Raw genomic sequence first — 27,098 nt, forward strand, 5'->3', positions numbered from 1 at the left:
ACAAGTGCAGTTTATGTGCTATGGTGGGACCTGAAACCTGACTGAAATTCTTCATACAGATCATTTTTATGTAGGAAGGTGCTCAATTGAGCAGACACAACTTTTTCTAAAATTTTAGACATAAATGGAAGATTTAAAATAGGCCTATAATTTGCCAGTACACAAGGATCTAGTTTTGGTTTCTTAATAAGAGGCTTAATAACCACCAGCTTGAATGGTTTTGGGACGTGACCTAAAGATAACAACGAGTTAATGATATTGAGAAGTGGTTCTTCGGCTATAGGTAACAACTCTTTCAGTAATTTAGTGGGTACAGGATCTAATAAACATGTTGTTGGTTTAGATTAAGGCTGTAGCACTTGAGTCCAGTCTGGGACTCGAGTCCGGACTCGAGACATTTTTCTGTCGTCTCGGACTCGTTGCATTTGCACTCGGACTTGTCTCGGACTTGGCCATTGGACTCACCAAGTCTTCTAGTTGGTCTCGACCGAGTCCAGCAAAAAAAATAAAATACAAAATGTATCTTTCAAAACAAAACCACATTTGCACGATGTTGTGACTGAAAACGTGTGGAAAATGCTAGGCGTGCCGCTCTCCTTTTTTCCAAAGCACTCTGTAACCTGCGCTTGTGCTCCAGTGGCGTCTGCTGTTGCTGGGCAACCATGACCCGCTCTCCATGAAGACGCAGAAATTTCAGCAAAGAATAAATGGATTTACAGCACTAAACATCCCTTGTAGTAGCTCTGCTAATATATTTATTTAAAAAATGGCTATCCTTACTGTTTCTCCATCTTAGCTTTAAGTATTGTTCCGGGAAAGGATGTGCATGACCAGGGGTGCACTTACTGCGACCTGAAAAGTTTAGATGTTTCTAATTTAATTTTCTACCTGTTAGATTGTGTTTTATTTACATATACACCTAGATAGCCTTAAACATACCATTTACAATAATGAAATACTAATTATTGTTGTACAGTACAGGGGTAGCAAACCTACTGATTTCTACTAGTCGATTTTTTTTATAAAAAATGCTTGAGTTACTCGACTACTCGTGGTTCATGCTATTGTAAATGAAAATACATTAAATAGTTTTTTTTTTTCAATAAACGCTAATGTACACAGCAAAATCCCCAGTGTTAATTTAACACTCTTGAGTGTGGACTCATATAAACACTAAAGCAGTGTTAAAAGTAACACTGAAGCAGAGTTGAAGTTAATGAGATAATTAAGAAGTTAATTGAGTTATGATTGACCATTATTGAAGACACCTGATGTTAACAAGCAGAATCACCAAACGAGAAAATCACAATTTGTGTATCACCATTATAGTGTTCAATGTTTGCTTTAGTTGGGATCTTGACCCTTCAGTTATTATATTTAGATTTTATGTGGCTGTGGTGACTGAATTATATCATACAGACAGACCACAGCAAAGGCAATCATGTGTGCCATTGATTGTGATTTGAGCTATTTGTTATAGAGTGACCTGAATGCCTAAATTTAAGTTTCTTTACTGCATACATAAATTAAGTGAAAAAGAAAAGTAAGCAACCCAACATTTCTGACATAGTATGACATGTTTTTAATAGTTAGTTCTACGTAAAAAAAAAAAAGTAATCTTTTGCTTGGACACACAGACATCAGGAATCAGCGTGAGCATCACAACAACGGTGACCATCAAAAAAGCATGTTGTAGCCAATAAAAACTCATCCATGGCTCCCATCATGCATTGCGGCATGAATAAATTATGAGCTGAACTGTCTTTTTAACTTTTTATTCTAACTATATTTTATTTTTGCTGTTTTTATGTTAATTTTTTGTATCTAGTTTTGTGATGTTCAGAGTTGGTCTGTTTATCTGAATATGTTGTTTGTCACCGTTGTTGAGATTCATACGTTTATTATTGTTATCTGTGTGTGCCTAAAATTAGAATTCTTTAATAAAAAAAAAATCAGAATCACTTGCAAGGGATACCTACAAAATGTATAGAAAACACAGATTTTTTCATTGTGGAATCAAAGCTGTGACAATCAATAATGGAAGTTTTACTTTGAGAAAAGACTGTAAAGGAGTTGAGTGATTCATATCAAACAACGATTACATTAAAACATAATCATCAACACACGATGATTTTTGCTCTTGGTTTGACAAACAAACTTTAAAAGTAAAAAGTTACAAGCCAAGATCCCAGCTAAAGCAAACACTGAACACTATAATGGTGATACACAAATTGTGATTTTTCTCGTTTGTGATTCTGCTTGTTAACATCAGGTGTCTTCAATAATGCTTAATCATAACTCAATTAACTTCTTAATTATCTCATTAACTTCAACTCTGCTTCAGTGTTACTTTTAACACTGCTTCAGTGTTTATATGAGTCCACACTCAGAGTGTTAAATTAACACTGGGGAGTGTTAAATTAACACTGGGGATTTTGCTGTGTATAGCCTTATGCAACAATTACATATGTACATTTTAAAAACTTTATAATTATGACATTTCATATTTAAATTTTCATGTAACAGCCAGTATTTGTATCTGTTACAATCACAACATTTTTCGTACCTGAATTCGGTTACAACATCGTACAGTTACTTGATAAGACCGTTATGACTTTTTTTTTCATAGTTATCACTGAACAAGTATGTCGTGTTAAACTAAAATAATTATTTATTTCTAAAATAATATTTAAGCAGAGAGATGTCATGACAAACGTTTAGTAAATCATTTGAACATGACTGAATCCATTCAATGCGCACATTTTCATTATGCAGAACACTTTAAGCGAGTCTTAATGTTAATGAACTTCACTAAACAGATGTGTGTGTGTGCCGCGCAAACCAGCAAAAGGTAAAGATGCAATCATGTAGGAAAAGTAGATAATGTATCCGTATCTAAGCTGATTATTAGCCTACTCTTGAGAGAGAACTGGTTTGGTTTTTGAGAGACTGAGACGCGCAACGTGGCTGTTTGATTGTTGAGCGTGCTGTGCTTATTCCATTCATTTATATCATATCGTAGCCTAAGCTTTCAATCATTGCCTTTTAAATATGTAAAAATACTATAACGTGTATGATGTATTATTATAGGTAAAATTACTCTTGCAACGCTCTGATTTCTGAGCAATGCACAGAGAGGCGACAACAATGCGGTGTTTCATTTGCGCTCTTTTCACTCATAAAGTTTACATTCGTTCACTTCTGGCGCTGATCCCCTGGCTCACTTGTTATCTAGCAAACACCAGACTGTGTAGCTTCAGCGAGTATTCAGGCAGAATTATTTCTTGTCCATTATTCCTTTTTTTCAGCCATTATCCGAGCCATTCCGAATAAGGTATTCGTCTTCAGGCACAACCCTAATTATTCTATTACATATTTTATTTTTACATGCAACATAGATAAGGTCATAGAAAGTAACAGCTCCATGCAATATTGTAATTCTAAAATTCACGTCGTACTTGCAAACACTTTGTATGCATTATAATTAATGCATGCTGGAGTACACAGCAAAATCCCCAGTGTTAATTTAACACTCTGAGTGTGGACTCATATAAACACTGAAGCAGTGTTAAAAGTAACACTGAAGCAGAGTTGAAGTTAATGAGATAATTAAAACGTTAATTGAGTTATGATTGACCATTATTGAAGGCACCTGATGTTGACAAGCAGAATCACCAACTGAGAAAAATCACAATTTGTGTGTCACCATAATAGTGGTCAGTGTTTGCTTTAGTTGGGATCTTGGCTTGTGGCTTTTTACTTTTAAAATGTGTTTGGCAAGTCAAGATCAAAAGTCATCAGGTGGTGATGATTATGTTTTAATGTAGTTGTTGCTTGACCTGAGTTGCTGAACTAGTTTATTTTTCTATTATTGATTGTAACAGCTGTGATTCCACAATGAAAGTATCTGCATTTTCTATTCATTTTGCAGCCATCTCTTGCAAGTGATTCTGATTATTATTATTTTTTTTTAATTAAAGAGTTTTTATTTTAGGCACACACAGATAACAAGAATCAGCATATTCAGAAAAAAACAGATCTACTCTGAACATCACAAAACTAGATACAAAATGTCTTTTTACATAAAAACAGCAAAAATAAAATATAGTTAGAATAAAAAGTTAAAAAGACAGTTCAGCTCATAATTTATTCATGCCGCAATGCATGATGGGAGCCATGGATGAGTTTTTATTGGCTACATCATAGCTTTTTTGATGGTCACCGTTGTTGAGATGCTCACGCTCATTCTTGATTTCTGTGTGTCTAAGTGAAATAATGCTTTCTTTTTTATGTAGAACTAACTTTTAAAAACACGTTATATTATGCCAAAAATGTTGGATTGCTTGCTTTTTTTCACTTAATTTATGTACACATTAAAGAATCCCAAACTCAGCCATTCAGTTCACTCCATGACAATTAGTCTAAACCACAGTCAATAGCACACATGATGGCCTTTGCTTTGGTCTGTATGTTATAACTCAGTTACCACAGCTACACAAAGTCTAAAGTTAATAACTGAAGGGTCAAGATCCCAACTAAAGCAAACACTCACCACTATAATGGTGACACACAAATTGTGATTTTCTCGTTTGGTGAGTCTGCTTGTTAACATCAGGCATCTTCAATAATGGTCAATCATGACCCAATTAACTTCTTAATTATCTCATTAACTTCAACTCTGCTTCAGTGTTACTTTTAACACTGCTTCAGTGTTTATATGAGTCCACACTCAGAGTGTTAAATTAACACTGGGGATTTTGCTGTGTAGTTGATTGTTTCAGACAGTGCCGTAGTCTATGCAAGCACTAGTGCAGTATGACAAAAATTTCGCTGTATTTATGTGTGCATGCCCAGTAGAGCCAAATGTATCAGTTCTAGCCTTAACTGCATGCATTTGTCATATCCCGAGCTTTGCTTGTTTCTGTGCACTTGCCAAGGCATCAGTCATATAATGTTTTGACCACAGACATAATTTCAGCAAAAGCAGCATTATTAAGTAAATCAAATGAAAATAAAGTACATAAAAATAATTTGACCTCACAGCTCCAAACTCTGTTCTAGAAGGCCAGTGTCCTTTATAGTTTAGCTCCCAGGGTCGGACTGGGGGTAAAACCAGTACTCATTACCAGGGCCCCAAAGGACGAGGGGCCCTTGAAAAGTATGAATTTGAAATATATTTTATTTTACCTGGATATTTTCATGGGTGGGGGACATGGGGGCCCATCAGGACTGCCTATGCACAGGGCCCGGGATCTTGTGTAACGCCCCTGTTAGCTTCAACCCTAATTATACACACTTGAGCCAGCTAATCAAGCTCTTACTAGACACACTAGAATCTTCCAGGTGTGTTAAGGCCAGTTGGAGCTAAACTTTCCAGGACATTGGCCATCCAGGATCTAGTTTGGAGACCCTTGTCCTACAGAGTTGTTAGTTTGGACATGCTTTTTGATCATTACAAATAATAATGTAAAATTATGTGGTCTTGAAGAGGACCCTTTTTTCTCTCATTTGGACTCGGTCTTGACTTGGACTCGAAACTTTTGGACTTGGACTTGACTTGGACTCGAACCTCTTTGGACTCGGTCTTGACTCGGTCTCAACTAGTCCTGGACTTGGACTTGACTTGGACTCGACAAAGCTGGACTTGACTACAGCTCTAGTTTAGATACAGTGATAAGTTTATTTAGTTCTTCCTATCCTATGGTTGTAAAGCACTGCAGTTTATCTTTGGGTGCAATGGATGAAACTGAAGTGTTAGATGCTGTAGAATCTACATTTGCTACTGTATTTCTATTTATTTTGTTGTCTATTTTATCAGTGAAGAAATTCATAAAGTCATTACTATTAAACATTCGTGGAATATTTGAATCAGGTGGCGTCTAGTAATTTGTTAATTTAGCCACTGTGCTAAATAAAAACCTTGGATTTTTCTGGTTACTTTCAATGAATTTGTGTATATGCTCTGCCCTATCAGTTTTTAGAGCCTGTCTATAGCTGGACATACTGTTTTTTCATGCAATTCTAAAAACTTCCAAGTTAGTATTACTGTTATTCCATGGCACAGTACGTTTATCTCTAACCTTTTTCTATTTGATAGGGGCAACAGCTTCTAATGTATAAGAGAAAATAGTGCCCATGTTGTCAGTCATTTCGTCTAATTCATATGTATTTTTGGGTACAAATAGCAGTTGAGATAGATCAGGCAGGTTATTTGCAAATCTATCTTTGGTGGCTGGAACAATAGTTCTGCCCAGACGGTAATGCTGAGACATATAGTTAATATCAGTGATATGCAACATGCACGATAAAAGGAAATGGTCTGTAATATCATCATTTTGAGGTACAATATCTATAGCAGTAAGATCAATTCCATGAGATATAATTAAATCTAGTGTATGATTAAAACGATGAGTGGGCCCAGTGACATTTTGCTTGACTCCAAAAGAGTAATAACATAGCAACATTGTGACGGCCTAGATCCGGCCCACATCTGGCGCCTGTGGAAAGATGATCTGGCCCACATGCAGTGTGGAATGATGGCACTTGGGCGGACCGCTCCTGTTTGCCAGATTTGAGCCACAAGCAGGCCATTGCAATGCCACATGACAGCCAAGAGTAAAAAAAATAACCAGAACTGGACCTTATCTGAGCCACAAAATCTGTGTATATATTAAATATGAAGTCATTTCAGCCTTAAAAAGCCTGTTAACAAGCAGAATCACTGAAGGAAAGAAGAGAACAGAAAAAGAGATATGCAGAAACAGAAGAACTACAACTGACTTCAGCCACAACCTTAGATGAAATCAATTGGAGATAAAAGAAGAAATTAAATATCTGGATATCTAACCAGAGGAGGATTAAACAACTCCAAAAACAGCTTTACCAACTTCACTTATTACTAACCAGACTGACTTTATTTCTGTTAGATATCTACAAAAGTTTTTATTGAGAATTAACAGAGGTTTAACTCTAATATGTGTCACCATAACAGTGATTAGTGTTTCCGTTAGTTGCACTCTTAACTCTTATTTAATTTTTTGTTTTTTTGGCTGCTGTGACTGTGTGTTTGTTAAACACATTTGCGGCATCAAAAAAAGCTACAACGAATTTAGGTCAAGTGATGGCGGTTATCTGTTGATGGTTTTATTATCCTCATTGAACAGGCTGATTTGCTTTTTTTATCTAACAATTGTTTCATTAATGCGTTCACACCACAAACCATGTGTTTGTGCAGCATGAGAACCAACAATAAGTTAGAAGATTTTAACGAACATGAAAAACTCAATCTATGATGACACACACATACATCAACAGTCAGCACATGAATCTCAACAATAGAGACAATCAAATGTATTTTGCTGCAATGCATGCTGGGTACTAGCATAGTACAAAACTCCCAGCATGCATTGCAACATGAATAAATTATGCAGCTGAATTGTCCTATTATTTTGTTTAATTCTTAATATTTTCTTATATTTTTTGCTGTTGTTTTGTTGTGACTTAGTATCTTTTCAGTGAAGTTCTGAATTGATCAGTTTATCTAAATATTTTTGATTGTCACCATTATCGAGATTCATGTGCCGATTGTTTATATATGTGTGCGGCAGCATAGTTTAAGTTTTTTTTTTTAGCTCATGTTTGTTAAAAGATTTGAACTGATTGTTATAATACTGCTGGATCTCATACGGCAGAAACACAGGGTTTGTAATATGAATGTATCATTGGAACAACATAATTGTTAGATTTAAAAAAAAACATCAGCGAACCAGTGTACTTCATGATGATTATAAAACCATCAACATAAAACAGCCGGCACTTGATATCATGTCACTCTAGCTTTCTTTGAAGCTGCAAATGTGTTTAACAAACACACCGTCACAGCCGCCAAAAAAAAGACAGAATATATAATAAGAGTTAAGAGCCCAACTAATGAAAACACTAATCACTGTTATGGTGAAACACATTCGAGTTAAACCTCTGTTTATTCTCAATAAAAACTTTTTTAGATGTGTAAAATAAATAAAGTAAGTCTGGTTAGTAATAAGTGAAGCTGGTAAAACTGTTTGTGAAGTTGTTTAATCCTCCTCTTCTGAGAGCTTGAGCGATTTAATGTCTTCTTTTATCTTCAATTGATTTCATCTAAGGTTGTGGCTGAAGTCAGTTGTAGTTGTGTTTCTGCTCTTCTCTTTTTCTGGTTTCTTCTTTCCTTCCATGATTCTGCTTGTTAACAGGCTTATTAAAGCTGAAATTACTTCATATTTAATATACACATATTTTGTGGCTCAGATAAGGTCCAGTTCTGGTTAATTTCTTTACTCTTTGGCTGATATGTGGCATTGCTATGGCCTGCTTGTGGCTCAAATCTGGCAAACAGGAGTGGTCCGCCCAAGTGCCATCATTCCACGCTGCATGTGGGCCAGATCATCTTTCCATGGGTGCCAGATGTGGGCTGGGTCTGGGCCGAAACAATGTTGCTATGTGGGATTTATTAGGTCAGTAAACGCAAGTCCTAATGCATCATTTGTATTATCAACGTGAATATTAAAATCTCCCATGATTAGTGCCTTATCAACTGTAACCAGAAGGTCAGAGAGGAAATCTGCTAATTCTTTTAGGAATTCTTTATATGGTCCTGGTGGTCTATACACAGTAGCCAGAGCAAGAGATACATTAAATTTCTTTTGCATGTCTGACAGTGTAACATTAAGCAGAAGTATTTCAAAAGAGTTAAACCTGTATCCTGTTTTCTGGGTAACATTGAGAATATCACTATATATTGTTGCAACACCTCCGCCACGACCAGTCTGACGAGGCTCATGCTTATAACAGTAGCTTGGTGGAGTAGACTAATTTAGACTAAAATAATAATTTGGCCAGGTTTCAGTAAAGCAGAGTACATCAAAACTATTATCTGTGATCATTTCATTTGCAATAACTGCTTTGGGTGTAAGTCATCTAATATTTATGATCCCAAACTTTAAAAATTGTTTTTGTTCATTTACTTTACATGTTTCTGGTTTAATCACGATAAGATTTTTTCTAGATCCTACATTCAATTTATATTTTTTGACCTCACTATTCGGGGAACAGACACAGTATTAATAGATTGTACAGCGCAAGTACTTTTATCATTTAAGCAGGTGGAACATAAGTCATCATAATAGTTATTTGAGAATTGTCTTACTAGTCACATGGAGCGAAGTGTCCTGGAGATGTTGTCAGAGAGCTGTGTGGGTGAGACAGGAAGGGCTGTGTTCGTGGAGAATTGCTGTGCAACTTTAACCTTGCAGTGTGTGTGAATGTGCTCACAGAAGAACATAAGAAAGTGACATCGTGAAACTCAGCGCTGGCACGTCTCTGCTGCACATGTATGTAACATGCTTTTATTCACTCTACACACTCTCTACACACACCTGTCAGCATGAAAGTTTTGCTTTAACACTTGTGTTTTTACACAGAAATCAAGATTGTATGTGTGATATTTCTGGTAACTCTTGTTAGCTGTTTAGACTTTACTAGTTTAAGAGTCCAAAGATATTAGTGATGGGTTATTCTTGAAAGATTTGTTCATTTTGAATGAATCCTTTAATGTGACTTGCAGAACGAGTCATCTCGGGGAGTGATTCACTCAGTCGCTCATGCGCAAAATTCTATAGGTTCTGTACAATAAATAATCTATTTTACCTGTTTCAATCAATGCAGTCTGAGCTGGAAAGAGAACTGATTACTTTTTTTTTTTGTTTTTTTATTAATGTCAAGGTACCAAAGATAAAAGTACAGAAAATGTCAATATTGCATAAAAAGAAGTGGCATTACATGCAAAGCACCATTTACAAACGCATGTAAACATAAAAAAAGTATAAATGAAAGCTTTAACAAAATAAATTAAAAAGATTTAAATTAGATTAAAGATTAGACAGTTTTAACAGCCTCAAGATTTTTGAAAGATTAAATAGTTTGGATATACTGTTAAATATAATCCAACCTAAATTCAAAATAGCTGTGTTTGAGGACAATCCCAAACAATATAAATATCAGTTTCATTAGGGTCACCACAAAAACAACAGCTTGTATCTATGTCTGATTTAAACCTTTAAAAAAAAAAAACTTTAGCTGGGTAAAATCTCTGTAACAATTTCAATGAGATTTCTCTAACCTTGTTATTTTGTATTCCGAAAACAGAGTCCATACTTTTTTCCAATCAATATGACCCCATTCCTCCAATACGACATCAAATATGAAGTTGATAAAAGCTCCTTTTGAAAAAGTGATCTAATCTTATAGTTAAATGAAGGAACAAACAAAAATAAATAAATTAGTAATGCCTTTTTATGAACGTTAGATAAATTGTATGTGAGATTCCAGCAATATTATAATTACAGATCAATAGGAAAGGGAGACCCCCTAATTAGGAAAGTATTAATTAAATCTGTCTAATCCAATTAATTTTGAAAGTGTTGTTCAAAGAAGAGAAATCAAGGGAATTAAACCCACCATAATCATATGTGTTCATTAATAAACTCTTTATTACCTTTGTTACAACATTCAGTGTATAGAAAATAACCATCATGACATAAATTCATACATTTATAAACTGTAAGAAGTAAAAAGATGCAATTTGAGACCAGAAATGCAGTAACTGTATACTGTAAATTTTTTTGCCGTTAAATAACAGTAATTTTCCACTCCCACTGCTTCAAACAGTTTGAGTTTAAAAGCTAGCATTCCTATGATGTTAGTACTATGAAATTATTCCATTTGAGTCCACTGAGAAGGAATATTTCTTAATATAAAAATGCAAACACTTAATGTGTAGTAGTAAAGAAACTAAATGCAGAACTTTAACTTAAATCACTGCAGTTAATTGTCAGTTATAGCACACATGTATGTGCTGAAGTACTTAACACAGAGATCATCACTGTATTAGCGTCTTTATATAAAGCAGCAGAGTATCTGAATTTGTGGCTCATCATTGTCTGAAGCACAGGCTCTACTCTCCAGCACAATGGTGAACAACAAAACTGCATTAAACTACACTTCAAAAAATTTTGCCGTTAAATAACAGTAATTTTCTGGCAGCAGGGGTGCCAGTAAAGTACTGTTAATTTACAGCTCTTAACCATTATTTTACCGCTCTTATTTTTTAACAGTATTTTACCGTAAATTCTACCATGGAAATTAACTCCACTCCCACTGCTTCAAACAGTTCGAGTTTTTAAAACTACACTGTAAAAAACAATTCCGTTAAATAACAGTAATTTTCTGGCAGCAGGGGTGCCAGTAAAGTACTGTTAATTTACAGCTCTTAACCATTAATTTACCACTCTTATTTTTTAACAGTATTTTACCGTAAATTCTACCATGGAAATTAACTCCACTCCCACTGCTTCAAACAGTTCGAGTTTTTAAACTAGCATTCCTACGATGTTAGTACTAGGAACTTATTTCATTTGAGTCCACTGAGAAGGAATATTTCTTACACTTAATGTGCGGTAATAAAGTAACTAAATACATGACTTTTACTCAAATCACTGCAGCTCATTGTCAGCTATAGCACACATGTATGTGCTGAAGTAATTAACACAGAGATCATCACTGTATCAGCGACTCCACATTTACTGTGTTTATATAAAGCAGCAGAAAATCAGAATTTGTGGCTCATCATTGACTGAAGCACAGGCTCTACTCTCCAGCACAATGGTTAACAACCAAACTACATTAAACTAAACGATCTCTCTTGTGCAAACACACATTAATACAGTCAAGTTCAGTATTTACTCTCATTATCAGTGTATGACTTTGCCTAATTTTTTTTCTATGGATGTTCACAAATATTTTAGTTAAATTCACTTTTTTTTTTCATTTGGTAAATCTGACGTTTACATTTTACAGTATATTACTGTTTTTCCTTGACTTAACGGCAACAAACTGTAGAAAAACACTTTTTTGCTGGCAAACATTTATTTACGGCAAGAAACAGTAGAAAAACAGTCATTTACTGGCAGCAGGGGTGCCAGTAAATAACTGTTTTTCTACAGTTTGTTTCCGGTAAATTAATTACAGTTTATTACTGTTAAATTATGTTTCATGCTGTTTTTTCTTAATCTTAAATCTTTAACCCTTTAAATCCCACAAGAAAATCCTCAGTTTTAAATGAACACTTAAAATGCACACTACAGAGTGTTAGAGTAACACTGAATCAGTGAAGTTAATGAGATAATTCGGTGATTAATTGATGATTGAGCATTAGTGATAAACACCTGCAGAATAACTGAAGCAAAGAGAAACACAAGAACTACAAATTACTTCAACCACAGCCTTAGATGAAATCAACTGAATAAAAGAATACATCAAATCTCTCAAGATCTGATTAAACAACTACTAAAACAGCTTCACCAGATTCACATTACTTACCAGACTGACTTTATTTCTGTCAGATGTCTACAGAAGAACTTATGGAGAGTTAAATAGGTTTAGGTGTTTTTTTCACTACCATGATGGAGATCAGTGTTTACTTTAGTTGGGCTCTTGAACGTGACTTTTCAACAATTAAGTTTTTTTTTTTTTTTTAACATGCTGTAACAATGCGCCTTTGGAACCTGTTATAGCAAAACAAAAGTACACAGAAGAAAAAAAATCTGATGTTGTTTATAGATTGACAAGAACAAATACTATTATTTCTGATCTAATCCCGTGTCTCTTCTCTTATTGATACTACAGCATAAGAAGGAACACTGCTGAGCCATAAGTTATAAAAGACTGTTAAGAAAATTTCACTCATAATAAAAAAAAAAACCTTTGCTGAAATTTAGACAGAAACATCAAGAATCAGCGTATGAATCACAGCAATGGTGACAATCCATAAAATAAATGAACAGATCAGTTCTGAACATCACAACACATGCTACTAAAACTTAAAACAAATGCAACATGATAAGCACATAAGAATTCAAGAAAATAAGTGAACAATTCAGTGGCATAATTTATTCATGCCGCAATGCATGCTGGGAGTCATGGATGAGTTTTATCCTGTGCTGGTACCCATCATGCATTGCATCATAAACCTTTTGATTGTCACCATTGTTGAGATTAATATGCTGATTGTTGATGTATCTCTTTCAGTGTTGTGAGGACTGCTGCCCAAAATATTTAAAGCTCAAAAATCCATATCCAGATAATCACATTACCGTTCAATCTTATAAATTTGAAGAAACAAACAAAAGAAAAGTGTTATTCACTCACATATTTCAACACCAAATTATTATTTGATTATTATAACAACAAGTCAGTCTAGTAGATCATGCCTGACAGAAACAGTCATAATCACTTGATCATCAAGATTAATATTGCTGTAATAGATGTATCATAAAGATACAAATATAGCAATGAAACAAGGGTCAGGAGCCCAACTAAAGCAAACACTGATCTCCACAATGGTGATGCTAAACGAAACTAAGATTATCATCTACACCTCTGTAATTCTCAATAAGATCTTTTGATCTCTGATCTCTGATCTGATAGAAATAAAGTCAGTCCGGTTAGTAATGAGTGAAGTTGATAAAGCTGTTTGTTGATTGTTTAAATCTTCAGTTGATTTCATCTAAAGCTGTGGCTCAAGTCAGTTGTATTTCTTGTGTTTGTCTTGTTTCTTTTTTCTTCAGTGATTCTACTCATTAACAGCAGCTGTTGATTATTGTCTGAATTCACTCATTAGTTTTCATTCTCTCTGTTAGGTGGACTATATTAGTAAACTCATGTAGGGAATAGTGAATGAGGGAGTAGGGTGTGATTTGAAACAAGAGTGTCGACTTTGAACATTGTTAATTTACGATATATAGCAGCAGGCTACCTTCTCGAAAATGATGAATATTACCCAGAATTAGGGTTGCACGGTTTACCGGTACTACGGTAGTATCACTATACTAAGGGTTCAAAATACTGGCGGTGCCATTGTATTTTTTAAACGGTAGTATCGTCATTACGGTTCTACCGTAAGTACTGTTGTATATGGCTTGTGGGGCAGTTGATAAAATGTTCGAACACTTGTGTTGTAAATAAACAATATAGTCTTTTGTCTTCCTGACGTCTTTCTGTGGTGCCCTTTAAGCGCGCGAAAAACCTGTGTAGAATTTGCTCCTTAAATACCATATATGATATTGTTTTTTTCCCCCAACACGCATCTGATTCTGTTAATTTCATTTTAATTTGCAATGGTATGTTCCTGTAAATACAATAAATTTAAATACAACGTTTGACCGCGACAGTCTCTTGAAAAAGCAATTCACATAGTGAAATATGGAATTACTTCTGATTTTTATCTGATGATGAAGGAAAACCAAACTGCCGTGAATATCTACAGAGAATTCAAGCTACACAGCAAAATCCCCATTGTTAATTTAACACTCTTGAGTGTGGACTCATATAAACACTAAAGCAGTGTTAAAAGTAACACTGAAGCAGAGTTGAAGTTAATGAGATAATTAAGAAGTTAATTGAGTTATGATTGACCATTATTGAAGACACCTGATGTTAACAAGCAGAATCACCAAACGAGAAAATCACAATTTGTGTATCACCATTATAGTAGTCAATGTTTGCTTTAGTTGGGATCTTGACCCTTCAGTTATTATCTTTAGATTTTATGTGGCTGTGGTGACTGAATTATATCATACAGACAGACCACAGCAAAGGCAATCATGTGTGCCATTGATTGTGATTTGAGCTATTTGTTATAGAGTGACCTGAATGCTTGAGTTTAAGTTTCTTTACTGCATACATAAATTAAGTGAAAAAGAAAAGTAAGCATCCCAGCATTTCTGACATAGTATGACATGTTTTTAATAGTTAGTTCTACGTAAAAAAAAAAAGTAATCTTTTGTTTGGACACACAGACATCAGGAATCAGCGTGAGCATCACAACAACGGTGACCATCAAAAAAACATGTTGAAGCCAATAAAAACTCATCCATGGCTCCCATCATGCATTGCGGCATGAATAAATTATGAGCTGAACTGTCTTTTTAACTTTTTATTCTAACTATATTTTATTTTTGCTGTTTTTATGTTCATTTTGTATCTAGTTTTGTGATGTTCAGAGTTGGTCTGTTTATCTGAATATGTTGTTTGTCACCGTTGTTGAGATTCATACGTTGATTATTGTTATCTGTGTGTGCCTAAAATTACAATTCTTTAATTTAAAAAAATCTGAATCACTTGCAAGAGATACCTACAAAATGTATAGAAAATACAGATTTGTTCATTGTGGAATCAAAGCTGTGACAATCAACAATGGAAGTTTTACTTTGAGAAAAGACTGAAAATGAGTTCAGTGATTCATGTCAAACAACGATTACATTAAAACATAATCATCAACACGCAATGATTTTTGCTCTTGGTTTGACAAACAAACTTTAAAAATAAAAAGTTACAAGCCAAGATCCCAGCTAAAGCAAACACTGAACACTATAATGGTGATACACAAATTGTGATTTTACTCGTTTGTGATTCTGCTTGTTAACATCAGGTGTCTTCAATAATGCTCAATCATAACTCAATTAACTTCTTAATTATCTCATTAACTTCAACTCTGCTTCAGTGTTACTTTTAACACTGCTTCAGTGTTTATATGAGTCCACACTCAGAGTGTTAAATTAACACTGGGGATTTTGCTGTGTAAAGGGGGAAAACACAAGCAGCCTCAATAAGCATCTTCGGACACATCCCATATCCTTTGGACAGTACACAAAGGTTAGTGTAACTTATTTACCTTAAATAATTTATCTTCATTTTTGACAATGTCTTGTTTAACATTACAGTAAGGTGTTGCATATTATTCACGCTATCTAGAGAGAGGGACTGAAACGTTTTAAATTTAGCAGTTTAAACACTGCATTTTACTTTTTATATAGTAACATTTTTTATTTATATATTTTTGTTGCACTTTTGTCCACCTTCCTGATGAATGGATTTCATTCTTTACAACAATCTTTGCAACGAAGAATGTTGTTATATTCATTAACATGACGACATCTGCAGTCTGTTCTTGTCAGCCCTTTATTGATTTATGTTAAAATCAGCTTGTTCAGTTCCTAAAAAATATTAGCGTTTTGAACGGTTCGGGTGAGTAAATTGTTAAATGAGCCTTTCACGAAGTTTTGTGAGAGTAATCACTTGCTTTATTATTGAAGTGAACAGACATTTCTTTTGAATGGCTCTGTCAATAATTAATTTAGAAAGACTGCCACCTACTGGATGTAGCAGTTTCCCATTTAAAGGTAGTCCATAAAATAATATTTTTTTCAGCATTTCATATATATTTCATGTATTTGGCATTTCATACTTAAAACTTCGTATATAAAATAAATACTCATTATTTATGCAGTTGTAATTGCAGTGTCACTTAAAGTGCAGCTTCAGTGCCAATTCTGCCGTTCTAAAATGTATTTTGCTTACACTGATTTCATTTGATTAATAAAAAAACACTTATTTTATTAAATGTACAGTACTAATATACAACATAAATGTAAACATTTTCTGTATTCTATTGTATTGAAAAAAAAAATGAAATGGGCAATTTAATATATACATTATTTTTATATTCTGAATTTTACAGCATTCAAGTACCGTATTTTTCTGACTATAAGTCCCATCTAAGTATAAGTGGCATCAGTCTAAGAATAGGTCATGACGAGGAAAAAAACATAAATAAATCGCACTGGACTATAAGTCACATTTATTTAGAACCTCTATGATTTCAGTGTAGACTACAGGAGCAATGAGCAGCACAGAGAGCCCTCTCGCCGCTGTAGATGGTAATGTTTTACCTTGGTTCATGTCAAATTAATTTTGATAAATAAGTCACACCTGACTAGAAGTCGCAGGACCAGCCAAACTATCAAAATAAGTTTGATCGGAAAATATGGTAATTAATTTCATATTTTTTCTTAATGTTTTTGTTGTTGTTGTTGTTGTTGTTTTCAGAATCAAAACCATGCTGCCCTAACTGGTGCCCAAGGCCACAGTTAACCCTGCCACCAGCAAGTCACAGCCCACCATCAACAGCCTCTGAGAAACCCAAGAAATTAAATTCTTAATGCAGTGTTAATGCTTAGAAGACACTGAGAAGAGTTTCAATTTGCATGACTTCATTACTGTACAGATGGAGTACATGCATGACACATTTTAATTAGTTGCTTCATGACAGTTCTTGAGTTTTTCAAAGAGCCAGTTATTCAATCTCATTAAAAAAGAATTCTGAAATTTGGTCTGTTTTCATTTATATCTTAGTATTTCTGACATTTTGCTTCATTTTGTAGAAATGAATTTTGAATTAATAAAATATGGCATGGTATCGTGATACTACTTGGTATCGTGATACTTCAGCTGGTATAGTATCGTAACATTTGTTTATGGTATCGTGACAACCCTACCCAGAATGCACCGTTTTAATGAAAAACAGTATGTTACTGTCGAAATTTGGCCGTTTTTTTACAGCGATTTTTAACAGTGTAAGACTAATAATGATGATAATAATAATGACTATGCACCCGTTTGTAAGGAAGCTTGTAAAATAATTTCTCTATCCAATGCTATCATGTCACTTGACAAAACAACGAACGATAGGTTAAAGCCTTTTATACAGTCTTTTTTTAATCATTATTATTACTATTATTATTAAACAATACAAACATTAAAAGATTAATGTTTGCATACTATTACTAGTACTACTAGTAGACGTTAGGTAGGTACCACTTAATATTTTAATTATATTTGATTAAATGAATGAAATGACTCAAAAAAAGATTTGTTTGTTTTGCTGAACGAGATGTGAGCGTTTGGGGGAGGGAAATGAATGCCAAAGCATTATTTGTCATGTTTTATGCGTTTTCCGAGAAGTTAAGCAACAATTACATATGTGATGAATGAAAGTCTCTTTGTCTCCTAACAGATTTCCATATGAATGCTGGGAGGAACACGCCATCATGCAGATTCTGGCTATGATAATGATGATGATTTTGATGATATCATCACATTCAGCTCTTGCAACTCAAAGTAAGAACTTTTGATGGGCTTTGTGTTTTTGTTTACTGTGTGTGTTAACTATGTTTTTCTATATTTTTGAAAGCATTTAAATCTGAAAAAAGGGTAAAGGGTAAAAAGGAGCATTCCTACTACTGAACCTTGTGGTACTCCATAATGAACTTGTGATTTATAAGAATCCTCTTCACTTACTGCTACTACTTGGGTCTTTCCTGTTATGCAGTGACTTATTACTTTCTATAAACATGTATATTTATTTATATATACACACACACACACACACACACACACACACACACACACACACACACACACACACACACATACGTAGCCAGTGATACGATATCTCAAAAAATTATATGATACGATTTGATCTGATACAGAAGTATATCGATCGATATATCTTTTTTATATTATATATCTATTTTAAACAACCAATATTTTTAATAACTTACAAATGCAACTAAAATATAACATAAATATTTATCTGAAATTTTTACACTGTAAAACCTGACAAATAAACTTAACTCAAACAATTTGAGTGAACAGATTGCCTTGATTCAAAACATGTAAGTTTTACAACTTTGCAATTAAGTGCAGATTGAGCATTAGTGATGAACAGCTGCTGTTTAGTGAAATGACATTCAGGAGTATAACAGCATATTATATTGAGTGTGTATGTGTGTGTGTGTGTGTGTGAGAAAGAGAGAGAGTGTGTGTGAGAGAGACCTTTGCGCTCTTACCTTAATGTATTTCAGAAAATCACAATGTACACCTCAGCTTTTAGAACTACATGGAGTAAAAAAAAGTGTATTTATGCACCTGCTGCCTTTTAATGGTGGTGAAAGAATTATGTTTTTAAGTGATGACGTAAGAAGCGCTGTTTCCGGGTCCAGGCCTCAACTTGCTTCACTTGAGAATATGACCTCAGCAGCCGTTTATGAGCACTGTTTATTCATATTGATAATTTAAGTTAAACGCTTTCAAACTTACAATATACACTACAGTCTCCGTGCTCACAGCGTCCCAAACACAAATAATTTTTATATATATATTTTTTATATTAATATTTTCATTGTCTGGCTATCTGGTACTTCGTTATGGAGTTAAATGTTAATATTATAACTTTTTTGCTAGTATTCTATAACATTGTGAGTTTATATTAGCACCTTTTGTTGTTTTCTCATGGTAACTGATAGAGCGTTTGGACACGGATGCGCTGCTACGTGACGTCAGACTTAACAAGCGAATAGACTAAACAAAAGCAAAGTACATGGATTTAAACACTTGCATGCCATCGTGCTGGATATTTAATGGTGAGAAGAGCAGCAAGCAACACAAGAAAGGGCTTGAGTTGTACCAAAGTTTTAGAAATGATTATGTAGCGTGACCCCTCCAGCGAGCTGCAGCTTATTTGAAGTTGGTATTGCATTTTGGTTCATAATACATTATGTTCATAAATTTGAAGCAAAGTAGATTTTTTTTACAGGATTTTAAGGTTTTAAACTGGCTTTACCATCAAGAAAAGAGGAGAATTTCACATATTGGCCATCTGTACTTTTCACCATCAAAAGGCAGCAGGTGCATAAACACACTTCTTTTTTATTGTTTACTCCAAGTAGTTCTGAGAGCATGAGGTGCATATTTAGATTTTTTCAGATACTGTACATCAAGGTAAGTACACAAATGTCTCTCTCACACCCTCTCTTTCTCTCTCTCTATCACACACACACACACACTATAATTTGCTATTATACTCCATATAACTCCATACAAGCCAGAAACTAAGCATTTTTTTGCACAGGCCTTTCTAAAGGGTTAATGGTCCCACCTAGTGATCAACTGTAAAAAATAACAAATGTTACCTCTTCCCAACAGGGAAAACCACCAACAATCAAGAATCTCACACACACACAAACATTATAATTTGCTGTTATAGTCCATATAACTCCATATACTAGCCAGAAACCAAGCCCTTTTTTTGCACAGGCCTATTTAAAAGGTTAATGGTCCCACCTAGTGATCAACTGTAAAAATATTTTTTTTTACCTCTTCCCAAAAGGGAAAACCACAAACAATCAAGAATGCATGATTATATGGTGTCATGGCTTCGCAATCAAAAAATGTCGTTATAATGGAAGTCAATGGGGCAAAAACAGCCACCAACAACAAATTAGGGGAAAAAAATTTTAATCTAATGCTGCACAAAAACTAACAATGTCATCGTTATCTATAAATACAGTACAGATATTTCATAAATCATCCCTTATTCCTATTAAACATAGTCTTTAGAGTCTTAATTATTGTCCAACTTCCATGAAAACCCTTTTGGCCTATATAATCTAACATAATCTACAATTTAACAAAATATACAGATTAGATGCATTCATATTTATAAAAAAAAAGAAAAAAAGAAAAAAATATATTTCATCACAGTTTCTGATGTTTAACAAAATACTTGAAAAATTACACATGCACAGTGTCATCAGTTCATCGGTTCTCAAATAGACGCGTCCGGCAGAAACGGTTCTCGGTTCAGTGTACTGGTGATCCGAAAACCGATGCAACCAGTTCTTGACTCGAGAACGAGAACTGCTCCAGAAGTGGGCGTGTTCGTTCGTCATCTGGCTCGGCTCGGTTTCATCTTCAGTTCTCTCTTCACAGCAGTTCAGTCAGTTTACTGTTTGAGTAAATGAATTACTCGGGGATATTGGTTTATTCTGACTCAGAGAGATTGTCAGTCATGTTAAAAAAAGTTAACAGTTTAAGGCTTTTGTGCATTAATGCTTACTGAAGACGCGAATCGTTTCAAACAATCCAGTTCAATTTGGTGAACTGGTTCAATAAGAAGAACCAGTTAAATCAAACGACTCGATCGCAAATCGGACATAACTATATTGTTATTGTTTTGAATAAAAGCAGCGTTTTTGTGTATGTGTGCGTGTGTTACAACAAATGTTTTAGAAACATATGGTCACAAAAGCCAGAGAAAAAACTAAGGCAGAAATGAAGGGTCAAGAGCCCAACTAAAGCAAACCCTGACTTTCAATGAAACAATAAATTAAAATCTAAACCTTAGTTCATTCTCAATAAGATCTTCTGTAGACTTCTGACAGAAATAAAGTCAGTCTGGTTATTAATAAGTGGAGCTGGTGATGCTGTTTGAGGGGTTGTTTAATCAGATCTTGAGATATTTAATGTATTTTATTTCAGTTGATTTCATCTAAGACTGTGTCTGAAGTCAGTTGTAGTAGTTCTTGTGTTTCTCTTTTCTTCTGTGATTCTGTTTGTTTACAGCAGCTGTTCATCACTAGTTCACAATTATCACTCAATTAATTACTTAATTACTTAATTGCAATGTATAGCTTCTTAGAGTACTAATAACTGTTAGTTTTAATACTTAAATGGTTTAAGGCAATCGGTTGCCTCAAATGGTTTGAGTTAACATTACTCTGTCAGGTTTTAGTGAGGCTGTGTCTGAAGTCAGTTGTAGTTCCTTTCTCTCTTTTCTTCAGTAATTCTGTTTTGTTAACAGCAGGTGTTCATCACTAACGCTCAATTATCACTCAATTAATCACTTCATTATTTAATTGCAATGTATATCTTTCAGTGAACTCAACTAAATTAAGTTCAGAGTACTCACAACTATTATTTTTAAAACTTAAATGGTTTAAGGCCACTGAGACTAATTTGCTTTAACTTTAAGAACAAAGCACGGATTTAATATAATGATACACATGCCTTTTCTTTCTGTTTACATTAAGATATGTCTAACCGACTGTGTTTAATAGGATATTCGCCAAAACACGCATTTTGCTTTAATTTTGTCTGTATTTATTCATCCATGCACAAAAAGCGGAAGGTTTAGCATTTGCGCAGTCTAGACGCAGCTGTCTGTGTGTATACTTGCACTTCAGGTGTGTGCACTGAAAATTTCTTGCACATCGCTCGACTGTTCTGCCAACACTCCGTGCCGTCTTTTATGCTTCACCTTGTGCCTTCGGGCAGGGACCAGGGGCGATGTGAGTTGTACTGGTGGCGTTTGAGTTAATGCTCAAACAATAATAAATCATGACTACGGGCACACAAGTTTGTTTCCCTCTCCCCCAATCACAAGACACTGAGTATAGAAAAGTATAATCCTTTATTCCATAGTCATAAATAATATTAAAAGGCTACTAAAGTCAATAGCACCATAGAACTAAATCACTAAGCTGCTAAATGGTGTATGAATAATGAAATTCCATCAGTTAACAGACTTACAACCTCTCATGACGGAGAGGGGGTGTATCATTTGCAGGACAGGTTAAACAGTAGGCCTCAAGACAGCTAGCACCCTTTGCCCAAATCTTTCAAAGCACACCCACACTAGTACAAACCACAACAAGAAAACCTCCACAACGCCCCTATGAAGAAAAGTGCTGATATCTAGGCGCAGGACGCCTAGCCTGCCCACTTTTGGATCACCCCCACTCCTGCAAAAGAAAGAAAGAAAAACGAATTAACACATGAATACACATACAGCCTATAAAGAAAAGCACAATACGGTAGGCAATTTACCCCAAAATAAATATACAGCCACCCTATACGGTGTGGATTAATAAGGCCCAAAATGAAAACACACCAATACATTAATCATCTCCAAAACCCAACACAAACCAACAAACAATGGCCACACACAGCTCTGTGGTAACAAAGGGGGATTGTGATCAAACACTAAATGGATAATAAGACAAAATAGAAACAAACAACTCAAACAAAATCACTAAAAGCAAAACAAAACAGCAGCGTAGAGGCGAAATGGCGTCGCTATAAAGCACCCACTTTATTGGCCTAAAATACACAAAACACAGAATTCACACACACACAGTTCTACTTAAAAATAGACATAGAAACATGAGTACACAGCAAAATCCCCAGTGTTAATTTAACACTCTGAGTGTGGATTATATAAACACTGAAGCAGTGTTAAAAGTAACACTGAAGCAGAGTTGAAGTTAATGAGATAATTAAGAAGTTAATGGAGTTATGATTGACCATTATTGAAGACACCTGATGTTAACAAGCAGAATCACAAACAAGAAAATCGCAATTTGTGTGTCATCATTATAGTGGTCAGTGTTTGCTTTAGTTGGGATCTTGGCTTGTGACTTTTTAAATTAAAAGTTTGTTTGTCAAGCCAAGAGCAAAAATCACTGGGTGTTGATGATTATGTTTTAATGTAATTGTTGCTTGACCTTAATCAATGAACTCTTTTACAGTCTCCTCTCTTCTTATGGATCATTATTGATTGTAACAGCTTTGATTACACAACGAAAGAGTCTGTATTTTCTATACATTTTGTAGCCATCTCTTGTGATTCTGTGATTCAGATTTTTTTTTTTATAAAAGAGTTTTAATTTTAGGCACACACAGATAACAAGAATCAGCATATGAATCTCAAAAACGGTGACAAACAGCATATCCAGATAAACAGATCTACTCTGAACATCACAAAACTAGATACTAAAAATTCACATAAAAACAGCAAAAATAAAATATAGTTAGAATAAAAAGTTAAAAAGACAGTTCAGCTCATAATTTATTCATGCCGCAATGCATGATGGGAGCCATGGATGAGTTTTTATTGGCTACAACATGCTTTTTTGATGGTCACCGTTGTTGTGATGCTCACGCTGATTCTTGATGTCTGTGTGTCTAAACTAAAGAACTTTTTCTTTATGTAGAACTAAGTTTTAAAAACATGTCATGTTATGGCAAAAATGCTGGATCACTTTTTTATCCATCTTATTTATGTACGCAGTAAAGAAACCTGAACTCAGGCATTCAGGTCAATCCATGACAATAAGTCCAAACCACAATCAATACCATAAGATTTCCTTTGCTGTGGTCTGTCTGTATGGTATAACTCAGTTGCAACAGCCACACAAAATCTAAAATTAATAACTGAAGGGTCAAAGTACCAACTAAAGCAAACACTGACCACTATAATGGTGACACACAAATTGTGATTTTCTCGGTTGGTGAGTCTGCTTGTTAACATCAGGTGTCTTCAATAATGGTCAATCATAACTCAATTAACTTCTTAATTATCTCATTAACTTCAACTCTGCTTCAGTGTTACTTTTAACACTGCTTCAGTGTTTATATAATCCACACTCAGAGTGTTAAATTAACACTGGGGATTTTGCTGTGTAGGTTTACATACAGATCAGCAGGACTTCCGATCAAATATCGGGCAAACCAACCCCTCCTTCCCTTTACTTCACAAAAAGAATTCACGCGTCATCCGTATGCAAGCTAAACATAATCCCACGCCCGCATATCAGCAGATCAGCACAGTGCTCAAACAACAGATTTTTGGCACAAACGCTAAAACTAAAAACATTGGGAATGGAATAATACTACAAAAAGAAGACTTTGCCTCCCACTGCCAGCAGCTTACATTCCAGAGACAGGATAACAACTGCCTACATTCAAACAGAAGAGAGAGAAAATGCCTCCTGTTGGATCTACTTATTGCATGAACTACTGCAAACTTCTACAAAGGATTGTGATTCTTGAAGCAAAGTTACTTGCTGGACTTAGTAGACCGTCGTCATGGAACCTCTCAGCATACAGCCGGTGAGTCCCATGAATCTTCTGAATCTCAACAGTTTATACCAAGTGTAGAGGAACAAGCCGAAACTGATTGCCACACTAATCGATGGCACAAACAGGGAGACCCAAAGGAACACGAGGTATCAGATTGTCATGAGTTTCTTGTATTGCTGCCATAGCTTCCTCTACCCCAGATTCGACTATGACAAGCTTGTAAATACTGGTATTCTAACTCCCCCTGTACATCTTGAGAACAGATTTGAAGCATTAATGAATGTGGGTGAGGAATCCCCAAATGTGTTTAACCATGGATCTGATCAGCCAGCAGCTAACATCGCTACTAACAGGCGCTCAAGTTCGAGCAAACCGCGGCATTCAGCTCAGAGTGCAGCCGAGCCAAGGACTCTGATAGTGGGTGACTCTGTTATCAGAAACATCTGTAGCAGGACTACAACAACATGCTGCCTTCCTCAAGCAACAGTCTCTGATGTGAACAAGGAACTTCAGAACATTCTGATGAAGCACAAGACTGCAAATCGAATCATCATCCATGTGGGGAAGAATGATACTCGGAAAGAGCAGTCAGAACTCCTTGAGAAGGACTTCAGGGAAATCTTTAAAACAATTCAAAGACTCAAAGTTCAGTCATTCGTCAGTGGACCACTCCCAGCAAGGGGAACAAATATGTTTTCATGGATGCTTGGGCTGGACACATGGCTACAAAGATCTTGCAGTAAAAAAGAAGTGAATTTCATCGACAACTTCAATCTTTTCTGGGGCCATAGACAACTGTTTAAACCGGATGGCCTCCACCCAAACAAACTTGGTGCTAGAGTGTTTAAGGACAATATCTACTTCTCCCTCATCCTTCAGCAGAGTGTGTCAATCCATTCAGCACACACACACCGGGCCCGAGTCATCATGTAAATGGTAAATGGACTGCATTTATATAGTGCTTTCAACAGACCACATGGCCATCCAAAGTGCTTTACAAGTTGCCTCACATTCACCCATTCACACACCGACTGCAGTGTCAGCCATTCAAGGCGCCATCCAGCTCGTCGGGAGCAGCTGGGGTTAGGTGTCTTGCTCAAGGACACCACGACACTTGGTGAGATGGAGCTGGGAATTGAACCACCAACCTTCCGGTTTGTAAACAACTTACATGAACCACTGAGCCACTGCCACCCCATGTGGTTGACATATCCCACAAGGACACTGATAACACCATGCAGCCAAAACAAGCACTGCTCATGGACACTGTCCCTGCTGAGCCCTGCCCACAGAGCTCCTCACAGACAGACTGTGATGTATCAAAACAGCTACAAGATTCAGCACCCAAGTACGACTTTCTGGAAAACAGCCAGGGAAGACAGGACAACACATCACAGCCACCGGAAACACCAGAGACACAGCCCATATCACCAGACACATTATCCCTCTCTCCAGCATCTCCACTTCTGTGCTTATCGCAGAGAATGGAGGAATTGGTGTATGCTGGGACTAAACTCTCTCACTCATTCGCTGCTAGCCCTCAGATATCAACAAAAAAATGACGGGGCCCCCCAACCACCAAGGCCCAAACCCTCTATCTGCTAAAGGTGAACCAAAAGCAACCGATAGCAGCCCTCAGTGATATGTGATGGGTCCCCACTATAATAGCAGCAACATCCACAAATGCTTACAGAACAAGCGGGAACCCAGTGTGCCTGTAGCTTTCTCTATTTCAGTTTTATCACGTGATAGAAAGTCTAAGGCCTTCTCAAGCCGAAGGGCAAACTCATCTAATCTGCGGCCTATTATGCATCAAACTAAGAATGATGTAAAGACACAAAGCACTGCCATCAAGCTAGCACTTTTAAACATTTGCTCACTAAAAAATAAATCATTTCTAATCAATGACTTTATAACCACAAACAATCTGGATTTTATGTTTCTAAATGAAACATGGCTAGAAAACAGCTGCAGTGCAACAATCCTAAATGAAGCAGCCCCTCCTAACTTCACTTACATAGGACTGTTAGAAGAGGTGGGGTTGTAGCTGCTCTATTTAAAGATGTCTATCAATGCAAGCAAGTGTAATTTGGTCAGTACTTGTCTTTTGAATATCTAGGAATTGTGCTGAAAGGTGCCCCACGCATTCTATCAGAACAATTGATAGTAAAATTCTGGAAGACATAGTGCAGCAACTAAAATCATCAACCTGCTGTCTTGAAACACTTCCCACATCTTTTTTCAAAAGTGTGCTTAACTGCTTAGAAGCAGATCTCTTAGAAGTGGTGAACACCTCACTTCTTTCTGGGACATTTCCAAACTCCCTAAAAACTGCAGTTGTTAAGCCCCTCCTGAAAAAGAGCAATCTCGATAGCACCATTTTGAGCAATTTTAGACCAATATCTAATCTTCCTTTTATAGGCAAAATCATAGAAAAGGTAGTTTGTAATCAGCCGAACAAATAC

The 27,098-nt window shown here is 35.5% G+C and overlaps 1 protein-coding gene across 1 annotated transcript in view; it reads left to right on the forward strand.

Moving 5' to 3' along the window:
- Positions 1 to 27,098, forward strand: part of LOC128028726 (uncharacterized) — a 63,521-nt gene that overhangs the window by 22,204 nt on the left and 14,219 nt on the right. Inside the window, exon 2 of the mRNA XM_052616052.1 lies at positions 17,948 to 18,051. Coding sequence (XP_052472012.1) covers positions 17,982 to 18,051 — 70 coding nt within the window. The 5' untranslated portion in view covers positions 17,948 to 17,981. The remainder of the gene's footprint in view (positions 1 to 17,947; positions 18,052 to 27,098) is intronic.

Source organism: Carassius gibelio, chromosome A15 (assembly GCF_023724105.1).
Source record: "Carassius gibelio isolate Cgi1373 ecotype wild population from Czech Republic chromosome A15, carGib1.2-hapl.c, whole genome shotgun sequence".
NCBI classification, from domain to species: domain Eukaryota; kingdom Metazoa; phylum Chordata; class Actinopteri; order Cypriniformes; family Cyprinidae; genus Carassius; species Carassius gibelio.